This window comes from Sebastes fasciatus, chromosome 2 (assembly GCF_043250625.1).
Source record: "Sebastes fasciatus isolate fSebFas1 chromosome 2, fSebFas1.pri, whole genome shotgun sequence".
Taxonomy (NCBI): domain Eukaryota; kingdom Metazoa; phylum Chordata; class Actinopteri; order Perciformes; family Sebastidae; genus Sebastes; species Sebastes fasciatus.
In genome coordinates this window covers 14,608,649-14,623,692 of record NC_133796.1, presented here as the reverse complement: position 1 = coordinate 14,623,692, position 15,044 = coordinate 14,608,649, and the positions used below count along the sequence as shown (strand labels likewise).

General features: G+C 42.3%; 1 protein-coding gene and 1 long non-coding RNA gene across 6 annotated transcripts in view; both read right to left on the bottom strand.

Moving 5' to 3' along the window:
• Positions 1-15,044, bottom strand: part of LOC141753017 (uncharacterized) — a 602,052-nt gene that overhangs the window by 358,633 nt on the left and 228,375 nt on the right. The gene's annotated exons all lie outside the window — the stretch shown is intronic.
• shf (Src homology 2 domain containing F) overlaps positions 1-15,044 on the bottom strand; it is a 108,898-nt gene that overhangs the window by 21,306 nt on the left and 72,548 nt on the right. For 3 of the 5 annotated variants that reach the window (XM_074611160.1, XM_074611152.1, XM_074611179.1), the window contains exon 3: positions 11,070-11,288. In XM_074611160.1, the coding sequence (XP_074467261.1) occupies positions 11,070-11,288 (219 nt within the window). Of the gene's footprint in view, positions 1-10,153; positions 10,253-11,069; positions 11,289-15,044 lie in introns of all 5 variants that reach the window. The other 2 variants (XM_074611142.1, XM_074611168.1) reach the window with 1 other exon arrangement.

The window sequence follows — 15,044 nt, the reverse complement described above, 5'->3', positions numbered from 1 at the left end:
TGCCCTTAAAGACAAATTGAGAAGCTTCAAAAAGAGTGAATGTTCTTTTGCGCTTCCTAAATGTGCAGAAAGACCAAATAATGCTCCTTAAATTAGCCCCAAAAGAAACACCTGTTGAGATGCAAAAACCAACCGAAACAAAACTACATACAAGTACAAGAAGAAAATAGGAAAATAAATTAAAACTCACATTAAAGAGGACCTATTATGCTTATTTTCAGGTGCATACTTGTATTTTGGGTTTCTACTAGAATATGTTTACATGCTTTAATGTCGAAAAAACGTTTTATTTTTCTCATACCAGCTGTGCTGCAGCATCTCTCTTCACCCTCTGTCTGTTCTGCCCCCCAGCCCAGTCTGCTCTGATTGGTCAACCAAACCAAACTCTTCAGACTCTGCTCCAGCTCCACTCTAACTAGTTTTGTTTGAGGGCCTGCCAAACTAGCCACTAGGCAATGTGTGTTACTTGGTGACATCACCACGTTATGGAAGAAAAGGCGGGACTTCAATCAAGGCGGTTTCAGTAAATCAGCCAGCAGATATTGAATACAGCACCATTTTGGGACACATCAATAAGTAATTGAAAATGCTTTTTTGTAGTTTTCGTTATCATTGCATTGGTTATAACATTTACTGTACAATAATTACGGACAGTAGAAAATGTTAATAACTTAAAATTAAAGGCAATTAAAGATTGCAAATTAGTTTGTATTTACTACTGAGTATTACAATGACAGCAATTATTTTGTCAGCGTTCGAGGCACATTTTGATTCAGAGTAACACCCCTCATCTAAAGAGAGTTGAGTGCTACTCAAGTGCTACTTCAGCTGAGAGGAAATGCATGCAGCTGTATTCATAACCATTAGTGTGTCACTGTGTTGTACTGGCTGGTTTTCAGTGGGAGGATGAGCGTAATGTTATGGACTTGTCTGTCTTCCAACCTGCAAGGAATTGCAACGGCGATACGGGCCATGCTAATGAGAAGCAATATCTGCGGGCTGGATGAAGGGGGAAACAGGAGAATATTCAATCCGACAAGCAATTAAATAGCTGTGCCCGCGGTGTCAGGGGGCTAATCTGGAGAAAGGTGGCTGGAAGGAGGAGCTGCTTGCTGCCTACCCTGATGGGAAGAGATGTGGGGTGGTGGGCCGGTGGGGCTGGAGGGTGGGGAACGGAGACAGAAGGTCAGAAACTCTGGGAGATAATATAACTTCCACTACTTTGGGGTGAAGTAGGGGACTCTCTTCCTATGAGATTAAAAGCCTAATACTCATTTCACATTGCAGATTAGCGTGTAATTGTTTGGGGAGCAGAAGGCTGCCTCCTCTCTGCAGCCTCGCTGTTGGACGATTTGGGCGCGCGTGGCTCGGATTCGCTTGGTTGCACAGCTGAATAATAGCATTTAGTACTGTGAAAATGAAGGCAGGCTGATTCAATAGTCAGGTGTTTTTTTTTTTTTTAAACTCTGTGTGACTGGAATCTCCTTCACCTTGTAACACATTTAAAAATACTGCCAGCCCCAAGGCCTTGAATAATCGTTGACTCTAGACGCCAGGTTGTCGCATGGATGAGTGCGTCTTAACAACTTGTAGCATTCTTCAGTGACAAATTCAGATTCAGGACTGAGGTGACAACAGCAGCACACCAGAGCTGATTTACACATCAACCCTAAAGGCTCAACACATAAACCTGTTTACAGCTGTACTGGCTGATGCAGATTTCAACTGATTATCAGCTCTCTGTGGATGGTACATGTGAGAACAACAGGTTAAAGGGATAGTTTGGGTGTTTTGAAGTGGGGTTGTAACCTGCCAACCCTGTCCCCAGCAGTACATTGCTTTGGTTCTGTGCAAAAAAACTCACTAACTATGGATAAGTAACTCATACAAACCCATTTCAAAACACCCGAGCTATCCCTTTAAGTGTTTTAGAAACTGGAGGTGAATATCAGGTAGAAATTGTAAATTACACTCACCATGATATCTAAGTCATGTGACTTTCTTTTTTGGTGTTTGGTTATTATTTAAGTTGGTAACTCTTCTCATTGTAAAGCACTTTATGCAAAGCCTGGATAGCATAACACAGAAATTCGCTGTCCAAATATATGATTATTAAATACAATTAGGCTCGGATTATTGTCATTATTCACAGAAGTGTTTGCATTTCATTTTCTTGAAAGAAACAACAAAGAAATCACGTAGAGCCAAATGAATGAGGACTATTTCTGAGGGAATATGTAAATACAGCCAACGATTATTACATCTTTGTCATCTTATCTGACTGCATTTGGATCAATATACCACCTAATCATCTGCATAATCCTCGATCCATATTAGTATACACAACGCCTACTGTTGACATAGGAATGGAGGCTATTAACGATTTGAAATCGACAAAGGACGTGTGTCTGCGTGTCACATGTCCTGCTTGCTTTGGAAACATGTGATGTTGTCAGGATGTCACGTGGACAGGACACCGCCAGGTTGAGCACCAGTCTGAGGGTGGGCATCCAGTAAGCTTGAGTGCTGTAAACGCTGCAGCTGATTAATTATTTGTTTCACAGCCTGTATGTCGACTACAGCTCATAAAGAACCAGAGAATACTTGAACAATGGACAAGGGTCCCTTTTTATCGGTGTTTACCTTCCCTTTGTTCTTCCAGGAGCGGATCTATTTTTAAGGCCAGGTATTTGTTTACCCAGGCTTTTCATTAGCCCATGGCACTTCATCACTGTAAACAGTGCAGCACCATAAATCAACCAGCTATGCTTGTTTCCACCAACGCCATTTAATTTTGTTCTGCTTAATTTGGTTGGCTAATTGCATGCATATTCACAACAAGCTGGAAGATTGCGATGTTTACGCTGCGCATTATGAGCAGAAGAGCTCGGGATACAAAACCAGCCTCTTCTGAAGACGTGTTTGTCCCATCGGCACCCAAATCATTACAGATAACAACTGTTTAACGCTCCGGGGGAACTGAAATGCCACCTCATAATTCTATGCATACTGTATCCGTCACATTATACGATCCGGCTCTCTTTCAAAGTGCAGATCTGTTTTGGCATTAAAAAGTGGCGAGGCCTCTTCCCTGCTCTTCTATCAGGAGAGAGAAGGAAGAGATGCGTCGGTGACGGCCGGCCACCAGGAGCTTCCAGGGGGGCTCACTGGAGGAGCTCCTATACTTTGTGAGGGAGGTTTACAGTGCTGTTGTGTGTGGCCAATGTGTGTGAGTGAAGATAAGACCTGTGGCGGCGCTCAGTGAAAAAGAGGGCATGACACATCCGAGGCTCATGAAAGAGGGCTGTCAGGAAGGTTATCTGTGGGGTGTTGCTGCAGAGGCCAGGAGGACGAGACAGAGCTGAGGAGTGACGGACAGCGTGGGGGGAAACCAGATCGGCCAAGCGGAGAGAAACAGAGCCGTGGCACCCACAAAACAGCTGGCTTTAACTCAGGTGCAAATAACCAGCGCGGGACTGTAACCGAATCAATTATTTATTTTAGGACATTAGACTTGAGCCTCGGGTTTCTGGGTCGTTAAGCCCATGAAGATTCATTAAAAAACCATAAAGCTCCCCAAGACCTGAGGGAGCAAGCGACAGCGCCTGCTCTTATCTCCCGTGTTAAATGTGTGGTACCCCGCTGGCCGGGAGCCAAGTGAAAGGAGTTAGTAGCAGGTAACAGAGGGCAAGGAGATTATGTGACAATGGCTCTTGATCCCGCTCCTGCTGTGACGAGGCTCGGATTTCCGACGGCGGCGTGTCCACGTCTGGGTGTGTGAGTGAGTGTGCCATATGCAGAGTCGAAAGCATGCGGGCGGCTTACACTGACGGACATGCGAGCACACTTTGTCATGCCCTCACATGCAGGCTTCGTCATGTGGTCAAATTCGAATGCGTCTTCCTCACTCTTCACCTCCAGGCTCATCCATCACCTACTCAGCAGCCATGAGGGAGGTAGGAGAGAGGCTGCGGCGAGTGTGGGTTCAGGCTAGAGAGAGTGTGTAAGGGGGGGGGGGGTTTCTACCGAGGATGAGTGATTAACCAAACCGCAAGTACACAGCCCCCCCAACACTCTAACAAGGCAGGGAATTTACATTCCATTGCATACCTGTCAGGAGATAGCCCAACAGTGAATAATAACAGCAGACCAAGTGTTGTGAAGAGGCGAGTGAGCATGCAGCCAGCGATAGGGACAGCGGAGGAAAAAGGGCTGCAGAAGGGAGCATTAGCCTGCTCTCATTCCCCTATCATTAATGAAGACGAATAGTCTTTTATGCAGATAGCATTACCATGTTACACCATGGTGGGAGGGCGTAGGCAGGACTTATTTAACCCCCCCTCCTCTTTCTTTTCTTACACCCACTCCACGGTTTAGTAAGGCTATGCATTGTTTTTCATTATGTGTTAATACTTTGTTTGCAGACACTTTCATTTCCCACATAATTGTTGGAATATAAACTGTGAATGTTTTGATTAGCGCAGAAAAGTGCTTCTGAAATCCAAACGGTGAGCAGCATCATTAGTCATTGGTATTACACAGCAGCCCTAAAGTGCTTCAGCAACTATAGAAACATAACCAAGGGAAATTGCTCTCTAGATACCCAACAGCACATGGAGCTATAGTTAGGCTTTAAAACAGGCCGAGTGCCTAAGTGCTCGAATCAGGCCTGAAATAGCGACCTGAAAACATTTTCACATGCCAACTTAATTGCTGACCTCTCGGGACACGGCAGCACCACCACCACAATAGAGCTTGTTAACAACTCTCCATTTCAACCATGTTATCTACAACACTTAATTGGCATTGGACTGAAATAAAGGATGCACAAAATGTTGTGTAACAACATAATAATGTATTATCATCCACTGCAGAAGGCCAATGTTAAATCACAAAGTAGCTTTACAAAATCGAATGGACCGTTTGGGAACATTTGCCTTTAGTTTCACAATGAGTTGGTTTATGTAATATGTTTACATCTTCTTTGATACATAGACTGTATATAAGAAGTGGACGTAGTCACTGTGGCATCACCCATTGGTTTGTGGACTGCCGTTTTGAAGCCTCGAATTCGTCATTTTGGCTGTCGCCATCTTTGTATTTGGCCGTAGCCATCTTGGTTTTTTGCAACCAGATGTTACGTGAGAGGGAGGAGCTAAGCACAACCGAACCCTGAATAAGACATTTTTAGGCAACCAAAAAGTTATAATTAACTTTCATGAACTGAAAACACACTGTGAAAGGGTTAAAGTTGTAAGACGAAAACGCTGACAACTCCCAGACCAGACAACACCGTGGTAGCAACCTGTCAATCACAAGGTATCCACGCCCTAAAGCATCCCCTGCTTTATCATCTATTTAACACTAAAATGGGATCATAATTTACTAAATGAACATCATGCTGTATTGAAAAAGACTTGGAACTAGAGATGAGACCATAAACTCATGTTCACAATGCTTACTGAGGTAATAGATCAAGTAAGAAGTAGGGTCATTTTCTCATAGACTTCTATAAAATCAGACTAATTTTTTGCAACCAGAGGAGTCGCCCCCTGCTGGTTATTAGAAAGAATGCAGGTTTAAGGCACTTCCACATTGGCTTCACTTTTCAGACCCAGAGGTAGCCCACTCCTATGATATGATATATCATCAATATATTTACATATTCATACATTGTTTTGATTTACACCAAAGCAAATTCACATCAAGCTTTTTTCTCCATACTCTATAGTGACTACCTTTCCTAAAGAAGGCTCCAACAACTAAAAAAAAGTTCAGGAAATGTACATCTGATAATGCTGATACCACCAAACCCACATGGCCCGGGTTTGAGAGACCAAAAATATCTAGTTACAAGTTAAACTAAAGAAAGTAAAATATAAAACTCAACCATGAAATCCAATCCCAAGCTGGATTCCAAAACTACTTGAGCAAACATGTCCAGACATCTCAAGCTCTAACTTACAGTGAAGCCCATGACCTCATGACTCCAGTCTAAAATTTCATAAACCCCAAGTAACACTGCTTTGAGTGTGGATGCAAGACAATTCAACACTGCCACTATGAGAAATGAGATACGAAAGATTTTCAAGTTTTTATGGCATTAGAAAATTGATTTGATCAAAATACGTCAACCTCAGTGTTGTGAAACAGCTGTTCAGCTTGCACCTAATGGTTCGAATAGATGTTTAAGATGGGGAACTCCAGGACAAGAACCAGGGTAGCCTGGTAAAATCTGACAGCGGGCTCTAAACGGACTCGAGGAGGGATGAGACAGGGATGACTGCTAACGTGGGATCATCGACAGCCCTAAAGAACTGGCTCACAAGTGGACTTAAACACTGAAGCAGTGTATAATTTCTTGACATCGGAGGTAAGCTGGCTTCAAAGATCAGAGCCTCCAGTTCAGGCACATATGCTCAAGCCTTGAAAGGTGGGAAACTTTCTCTCTAAGCCCCTTGATGTCTGGATCCAAGGCCAGTCTACACTGACACCTGCAAGACAAACAAGCCTGTGTTGACAAGGCTTGTCCCAAAAACGTCTTTCTCATCATTCTTCCTCTGTCTGTCTTCCAAATAGTGCTGAATTATTTCTGCCTGAATAAAACATAACAGAATGAAAGCGTGCTATAAATCAAAGGACTTTTTGGACTTCAGCTTTCGTCTTTGAAAGACAACATAAAGACTTATCTCTCCAATTGCCAGCCAACACTCTGACATCCAATGGAAATTAAATTAATCATCATCAAAAGAGGGACGCTGTATGCGAAAGGGGGAGTTGAAAGAGGGATGTGTTAGTCAATAGCGCCCTATACAAACTCTTCTGAGTGCTGCTTGACAGAAAAATAATGAGGGAGAGGAAAGTGATTAAGAATGCAGCATCCCTTATTTAACTAATCACTGACAGAGGCAGAACAGCGTGACTCCTATGAAGACCTCAGTGCCTAGAATGCACAGAAGTAAACAGGAAACAGAAATGAAGTGACGAAAACATAGAAAGATGATAAAAGAATAGACATTTTCATTTTTTTGCAGGTTTGCATGTGCATACCAAGTTTGAGCCTGTCAGAACTGTGTCCATCTGAACATGTAATTTACCATATTACTGAGTTTTAAAGTCTGTGCATGTGTTTGGAGTGGTGATACTCTCTTTAAGTGGGGATGTAGAGTAGGTTGGTGCAGAGTGGTACGCTCATCACCTGCAGGTACGCACTAAATACTCCCTCAAGCCTCTTTTTCTTCTCCCACAAATGAGATTGATGAGCTTGCTTACCATGTAATGCCACATAAGAGACTTTACACACACTTAAACATATTATATACTACAATGAAGTCCAGTTCAGCACTATATCTGTCTCTCTACACTCTACTACTGCTGCCGCTGTCAGTATGGCTCACCTCGTCAGCGAGCTACTAAGTAATGTTAAACAGAAAAAAATACCCTAAAACAGAACTATTATTGTAACGTTAACATCTACAAATGAGGGCTGTCAATCGATTAAAGTATTTAATCATGATTAATCGCATGAATGTCGATTAAACCCAAATTAATCACGTTTTTTATCTGTTCAAAATGCACCTTAAAAGGAGATTTGTCAAGAATTTAATACTCTTATCAACATGGGAGTGGGCAAATATGCTTGCTTTATGTAAATGTATGTATATATTTATAACTGGAAATTAATTAACAACACAAAACAATGACAAATATTGTCCAGAAACCCTCACTGGTACTGCATTTAGCATAAAACATATATAGAACATGGCAAACTCATGCCCAACAGGCAACAACAGCTGTCAGTGTGTCAGTGTGCTGACTTGACTATGACTTGCCCCAAACTGCATGTGATTATCATAAAGTGAGCATGTCTGTAAAGGGGAGACTCGTGGGTACCCATAGAACACGTTTTCATTCACATATCTTGAGGTCAGAGGTCAAGCATAGGAGGTTTAGCATAAGTTTGGAGCGTTATTGAGCCTCATTTGCGACAAGCAAGCATGACATGGTTGGTGCCAATGAATTCCTTAGGTTTCAAATCGCAAGTTGTGTTACTGTATTAAAGAAATTAGTGGCGTTAAAACAAATTTTCGTTGACGCATTATTATCGTGTTAACTTTGGCATCCCTTATGCAAAGATAGGCCAGCTGGAAATTAGTCCGAATGTCTGCTATCAGAGGAGATTTAACCCAATATTGAAATTAATCCATTTTTCATTTTGACTCATACAAAAGGTTTAAGAGTTGAGAATCAAAAAGTGTCCTTTTATACAAATTAATTCACTGTGGCTGCTGTCATAGTGTCCTTTGATTTGTTCTATTATTTACGGTCTATGAAAGTGGCTTGAGGATTTTGTATAAGACGTGTTTCAATGTCGGACATTAAAGCTCAGTCGTGCAATATATTATAAATAATGTACAAATATTTCCCACCATTCTGTCACAGAGAAAGAACAGTTGTAGAAATAATTTATATCCACAAACTGCTTTGACATAACTGTCCCTTACTTTTGACTATATTCGTAACTATATGTGAATTGTGCTTTAGAGTGTACTTTCATTTTACCATGCTAAATCTTGTGATCTGCCTCCAGATCTCTCACTGAGTCCCGAGTCCATCTTTAGCTACCCATCAACAGCACCATCGGGGATTAATCTCTCTCGCATCTTCTCTACTTCTAATCAATTTTGCTTTATTGAAATGGCATAAATGCAGTGCAGTGTTCCCACAGCAAACAGATGGGGAATTAAAAGAGGAATAGATGGAAATGAAAATAAAAGTTTGATAAAGAAAATCAAATCATGACGAAGAAAATGTCCATTATTTTCATATTGCGTCTTGCTCTGCGAGATTACACTTCGGTAAAGCTCAATTACTCCTCCAAGTGCAAAAAACTAATCACAAACTTGGCAACTTGTTTTCCCAAATGTATTCCACAATGAGCCTTCGGGGCATGCATATTTTTAATGGCTTCTTTCACTCAACTGTAATTAAAAAAAAGAAAGGATTCATTCAGTGATGGTTAAGTCATCCTGATGAGCTGACAAACCTGACTGAGCTGAGTCAGGGTTGTGTACAGAACATGTAAAATAAAGTATGTCAGTGTTTTTCTAACTGCGGTGTTAATTATTCTCGTTCCACAGCACCGTTAGAGGTGGAGGAGTTCACACCCATCACCTCATCACCCCTACGTCTGAGCACCATGAAGTGGTACTGCACTTATTGCACTCATGTGTGAACTGAAAGGTTGATTTGAAGAGTATTGGCTGTGCCTTTTTTTTAAGTCCACTTCAAGCACTAGGCAATCACACTAGTAGCATCCTGATAATGTCATTCTAATCAAGATGATTTGCATTTGAAGTGGGTGACCTTCTCTCACCATACTAGTAGATTTGATCTTTAGGGCTCATATGACCATTTTTGCAGTGTTAGACCTGCAGTAGGCAGAATGTTTTTGGCATAATTGGGCAAAAATTCCATAATAACCTTTCAGCATATTGTAATTCAAGTGTTCTGAGAGATAACTAGACTTCTGCACCTCCTCATGGCTCTGTTTTCAGGCTTTAGAAACTCTACGGGAGACTTTGGCCAATCACAGGTCATTTCAGAGAGAGCGTTCCTATTGGCTGTGCTCCGACTGGTATTACAGTAACAGAATATTGATTCATATTTGATTAGCGCTGCCTAGTTCGACCGTTTGATCGGAGTTTGTGAGTGATTGACAGCTGCTCAGAGACGGCAGGCTCCAGCTCGGCTCTGATTGGTGGTTTTCCTCCGGTCTGTGAAATCTTGCAGATGCCATTAGGAGCACACCAGAGGACACAGAGGCACATGCTTTTTTTTCAGATTACCTGTCCCATGCACTACTGTCATGATATAGTGACCGTTTTATAAAAATAAAATTTTTTAATCATATTTGCTCCATTTCTACCCACTGCAGCTTTAACCAAATCTTACACTCACTGATAACCTGCAAAACATGCTTACAATATTAATTATTGAGGACATTTTTAGTCTGTGTGCTGAGGATTTAAGTAAGAAAAACATCCCAAACCGCAAGATTCAGTGCAACCCATAAGTTTCAAGCATCAAAGTCTAAGATGAACACACAGACAGACAGACAAGAGACCCTCCCCAGCCCCGTCTCCAATGGTACCTGTGAGGGATTTAGAGGTGCAGTCCTTTCCTCCGGGGGGACCTGATCCAGTGCCACTTACAGAACCCTCGTAGCTAATGCAGTCATAACAAAGCAGAGCTGTTCAAGGATAAAAAAGAAAAAATATAAAGAGAAAAGGGGCGATGAAAAATAGAGTCATGGGTTGCTGATTTTCTTTTATTACATCAGTTAAAAGGCTTGGTCTTGTATTTTTAAAATTGGGGTGCATCATTTATATTCCAAAGCCGTATTCTTTCCAGGAACAGCCCTGTTTGATGTTATGGCTGTGTTAGCCATGCTCAAGCTCTCAAATCACAGTGACTACCTGCACCTACATGCACCTGCACACCCAATCATGCCCCCCCCCTTGAGCAGCATAGGTATAATCTTAAGCTTAAACAGGCAGCAGTTGGATCAAAATAGCAAACAGTAGACTGGACACCTGCAAGTGAACTTAGCGGGTGCTTTGACAGAGGAGGGGAAAAAAGAAGCGTTAACAGAGTTTAAAGCAGCAGCAGGACCCGCACAACCTGACAGAAGCCAACAACAAACTTGTTAGAGCTGGAAAAGCAGACACCTGGGTTAGTAAAGCAGAAGAGAAACAGTTTCAGATTTGAATGTGTTAAAAGCTTGAAATTTAAATAAGGCAACCCTTACAAAAATGTAGTCATCTCTAAACTGGATTAGTTAACATGGTCTGATTCACTGTCTGAGCTTTTGACGTTAGGACTAACAGAAAGTTGAAGTTAAAGCTTGTTTTCTGTCTGATTCAAGAAGTGCTTCTATAATGATTCTGCAAGAAAGAGCAAAGCGTGAAGGTTGTGTATTTTTTCCACAAAACTCATGCAGTATGTTACCGATTTGTTTTAGCTACTTCTCCTTGTGTCATATATCATGCTGGTGGTTACTGTCGTACCTGCAAAGGCTTTGGAAATCCTCTCTTTCTTCCACTCCCAGGGCTGGTCATACTCCTCAGGGGGTCGCTCGTCATCCTGGGGCAGCCGACTCTCTCTGGGGCAGCGCGAGCGTTCAGGGTCCGAGTCGCTGCCGTTCTCGGACGGCTCGTACGGCGTGTCATACAGGGGCAGCTGCCTCGCCGATCCATCCTTAGTTCCTCGCCCACCGGATCGTATTTCTACAAACAAGGAGAAAGACTGGTCGTTAATGCTGGCTTTCTGTAATAAAACTTTATAGACGAAAACGGCTCCGTGGGGCAGAACACCGTCAGCATACGAAAAACGAGGATTTATGACAGTAGGTGCACTTACAAAACAATAAAGCAACACGTTTTGTAAAGCCTGACTTGCACATTTCTTGTATATGATGTAGTGATATTTCAACCGATTTGACTGGGAGACAAAATAGCCTCAAATTCACAGCTTCAGCTACTCTCACATTCTTACTGTTATATGGCTGAATTCATAGCCAATGACAGTCTGCAGGCTAAAGGGCACTAATAACATTCCCTATCAGGCTAAAGAGTTTACTTACTTTGTGCTATCTTAAAATGAGAAAGCAGCTGTACGCCTAGCAACCTTGTCAATTGTTACGGCTGGTAATCAACAATTTCTGGGCATTGTGGAATAAACAGACAGCGAGCAAAAAGGAGACACAAGGTTAAAAAAACCTACTAAATTGCCAAATTATGTTGGTAAGTTCTGGTGCTGAGGAAAACAATTGTCCAATGAAGTTGTCCAAAAGTTGCCCAGTGCTGCACTGCCTCAATGAAAACGTGACCTGGGATAAAAATATGACCAGGGGGACCTCAATTTTGTTTCTTATAAGTTAAGGCTGGATGCTTCGAAGTCAAACTGTAGCCTAAATGCAGCCTAAATGCATACTAACAACAGATAGCAAGGCATAGAGTGCTGCAGGGATGACGTATTTTTGTAGGCCAACCATAAAGTTAGTATCGCACTGGGTTCCCTCGACAAAAAAAATATTTTTCCAGTGGATTTTGGATTATTGCAGAAAATAAGCTCAGCGGCGAACTCACGTTTATGATACTTCCACGTTTTGTTCAGCAATCAACCTCCACAAATGAACACCACCACTTTTATTTTTATTTTGTGTACATGTAAAAAACTAACGATAGGCTATAAACAAACTACACCACGGTTGCATGAACACGTTACACAACCAGGCTGTAAAGGCGGACGAGTCGGCATCATGACGTTTAGTAGTCTCATTAGGCCACTTGTTAGAAACCGCCTTTTTTAAGACACATAAAAGCTTCAAAATTCAAAAGTGGGGTATTTATTGATATATTTAAAATCGTAGAACAAAACGTTAAAATCTCTTAAACTTGTGTCAACCCCAGACCTTATTTCCGGCATTTAACTAAAAACCCATTTACTTCCAGACGACGGGACCGGAAGTCCTAAAATGCTAACTCATTTCTGGGTTTTAGGACTCATTCCTGCAGCGCCCTATTGCAAGACTTAATGATGACATAAGATGGCTACAGATGCTGCATGTACTGAGTTCACAGGTCCACAGGCCTCTCACTAACATGAAGGCATCCTGGGCATCTCTCACCCTCACTTTATATCTCAAGTGTTAATCTCCCACCAGCGATGGTCAGGAAGAAAACAAATCTGCATGTTGATAGGATGTGTGCGTGACGGCAATGATGGTGACAGTTTTGTGTTGCTGAACTGATGACAGAAGTGGGAAGCAGAAGAGAATGTTGAAATACAGTAAGGGGAGTAGAGGAGGGGGGCCTGAGCACCTGCAAAAGCACACAGTGTAACCTCCCTGAGTACAGCAGCAAAATCACACTGAGCAGCGTTGCCCCGGGCTGCACATACCTGCTCTGTCAGGACAGAGATGAAGAGAAAGCACCGATTTCCTTTCTCACCTCATTCCCTCCGTGTCCCCCTCCCAAAAAAACGTGCTCAACATTTAATGTCTTTTTAACCAATAGCTGGTGAATATATATTTACACCTGTCATTTTAGTACTAGTATTAGTGTTTTCATAAAATCAAGATGATATATTATATTGTAACAAATAGTGCCCTAAATCCCCAGATTTCCTTTTAACTCAGTGTCAATATTCTAGCTTGTGAACTATGATACATTGCGAGACATCGAAAGTGAACACGGAGTATCATTATGCAAAACTATATTTATTTTATATTAATGCGATTTTCTCCCAATCAATGCGTGCAAAGTAACTAACTAAAACCCCTCTAGCAGTGCCTAAAGGCTACAATGTTCATTAAAACCCAACATAAAACTAGAGTGTTAAGATCTACAAACACTCTACTGGTGACTTTGCCATTCTTAGAGCATAAGCAGTGGTGAGGCTAGAAATGTTTGCCCTGAGGGTGCTGTTAGAAAAAGAGCCTTCCTCCTGGCAATCTGTGCAATTGTTGTCAAGATGTCATGTTCTGGGCTATAGTGTTGAATGGGCTGACAGATAGACCAACTGACTGACCACCATATGCATCCGCATATACTTAATTCCTCAAGATTTTCATACAACGCTGAGATGGAAGTAGGAGACTTCCTCTACAGAAAAAAGCAGCTACTTTGCAGCCCGCGCCACTTAACCAAAGACGGATTCAAACCAGAGACAGAAAAGAAATCGTTGGGACCAAAATGCTCTCAATGTGGTGGGGATTTTATCTATCATAGTGGTTTTGGGCAAACACAAATGAGGCCATAATGGCATTTTCACCTTGTGCAATCTTCACACAATGCAGAAAGGCTCCTCAGCACATGCACCGGTAAACACTTCCTGGAACATTTCCACATCTCTGGTTTGACTGTAGTTGGATTTTTGAAGTGTCCCATACTTTCAACTGTATACATATAAAATCATGAATAAGACAGGCGCTGCCTTGAAGGATGCCTGGCTGCTGTTTGAGATATTTAATCTCATACGGCGGCTGGGTTTATCTCAAACGTTTCAAAGAGGCTGTGAAAATCACATTTCTGAGAAAGTAAAGCAGCAGGTTTTAAAAAAAAACATTTCAAACTGTCGCCTGAATATGACTTTCTCAGGATAAATCTGTACATTCAGAATCGTGAATTCGGTGCATATATTCATGTTTTGTTTTTTTTCCATTCAGGTTATAAATCTATTCAACATCACCTGACCTAAACTAGGATGCATCCACACCCTTTTATTCTCCATGTAAAGGAGGTGAAACAGACCCGGACTCCTAATGAAGCATCGTGCCCTTGAGAACTCTCCTGTTCTTCTTTTTCCTCCTCCACCTCCTCCTCCTCCTCCGCCTCCCCTCTCCAATCTCCCTCTACTCATATGAAGTTGTTAGCAGCCTGCGCCCTTCCTCCTGGGCCACATGGAGCTGTTAGTGGCCAGCACCACCATAGAGTAATGCAATGTGAAGAGAATGAAATATTATGCCATACTACTGCATAATTGCCTCTTAGCCCAAGGGAGCTCTTGCGGAAAAATGAGCAATGCGTTGAGCCTAATGGAGCTACCCGCCGGTGGTGGTGGTGGAGGTGGTGGGAGCGGAGGGGTGGAGGGTGGTGAGGGCTGCCAGGTCCCGTATCTCAGCGCAATCCCGCATTAGGCAAACTCGCACTCTTTGATCTAGCAGTTAAAAGACCTGGTATTACGAGATCCTGGCATGATTAGGTCGTACCTCCCCTGCAGAAGAGCAAATAGCTCTGGAAGGGGGTGGAAGCAGAGAGTGGGGTGGGAGGAGGGTATTACTGGTGGGGTGGTGAGTAAATCTTGTGGGAAGAACCCTTTAATTGGAGGCGCTTTGCCTTCGATAAACTGCTGTGGTGGATTGAGACTCCCCTCTAGCTCCAAGGAATGATGCCTTGTGTGTGCAGATAGGAGCCCTATTCACCTTCTTCCCACTGTCTTTTTTTATTTTTTTCTTCCTTCCAACCTCCCTTCCTTCCTTC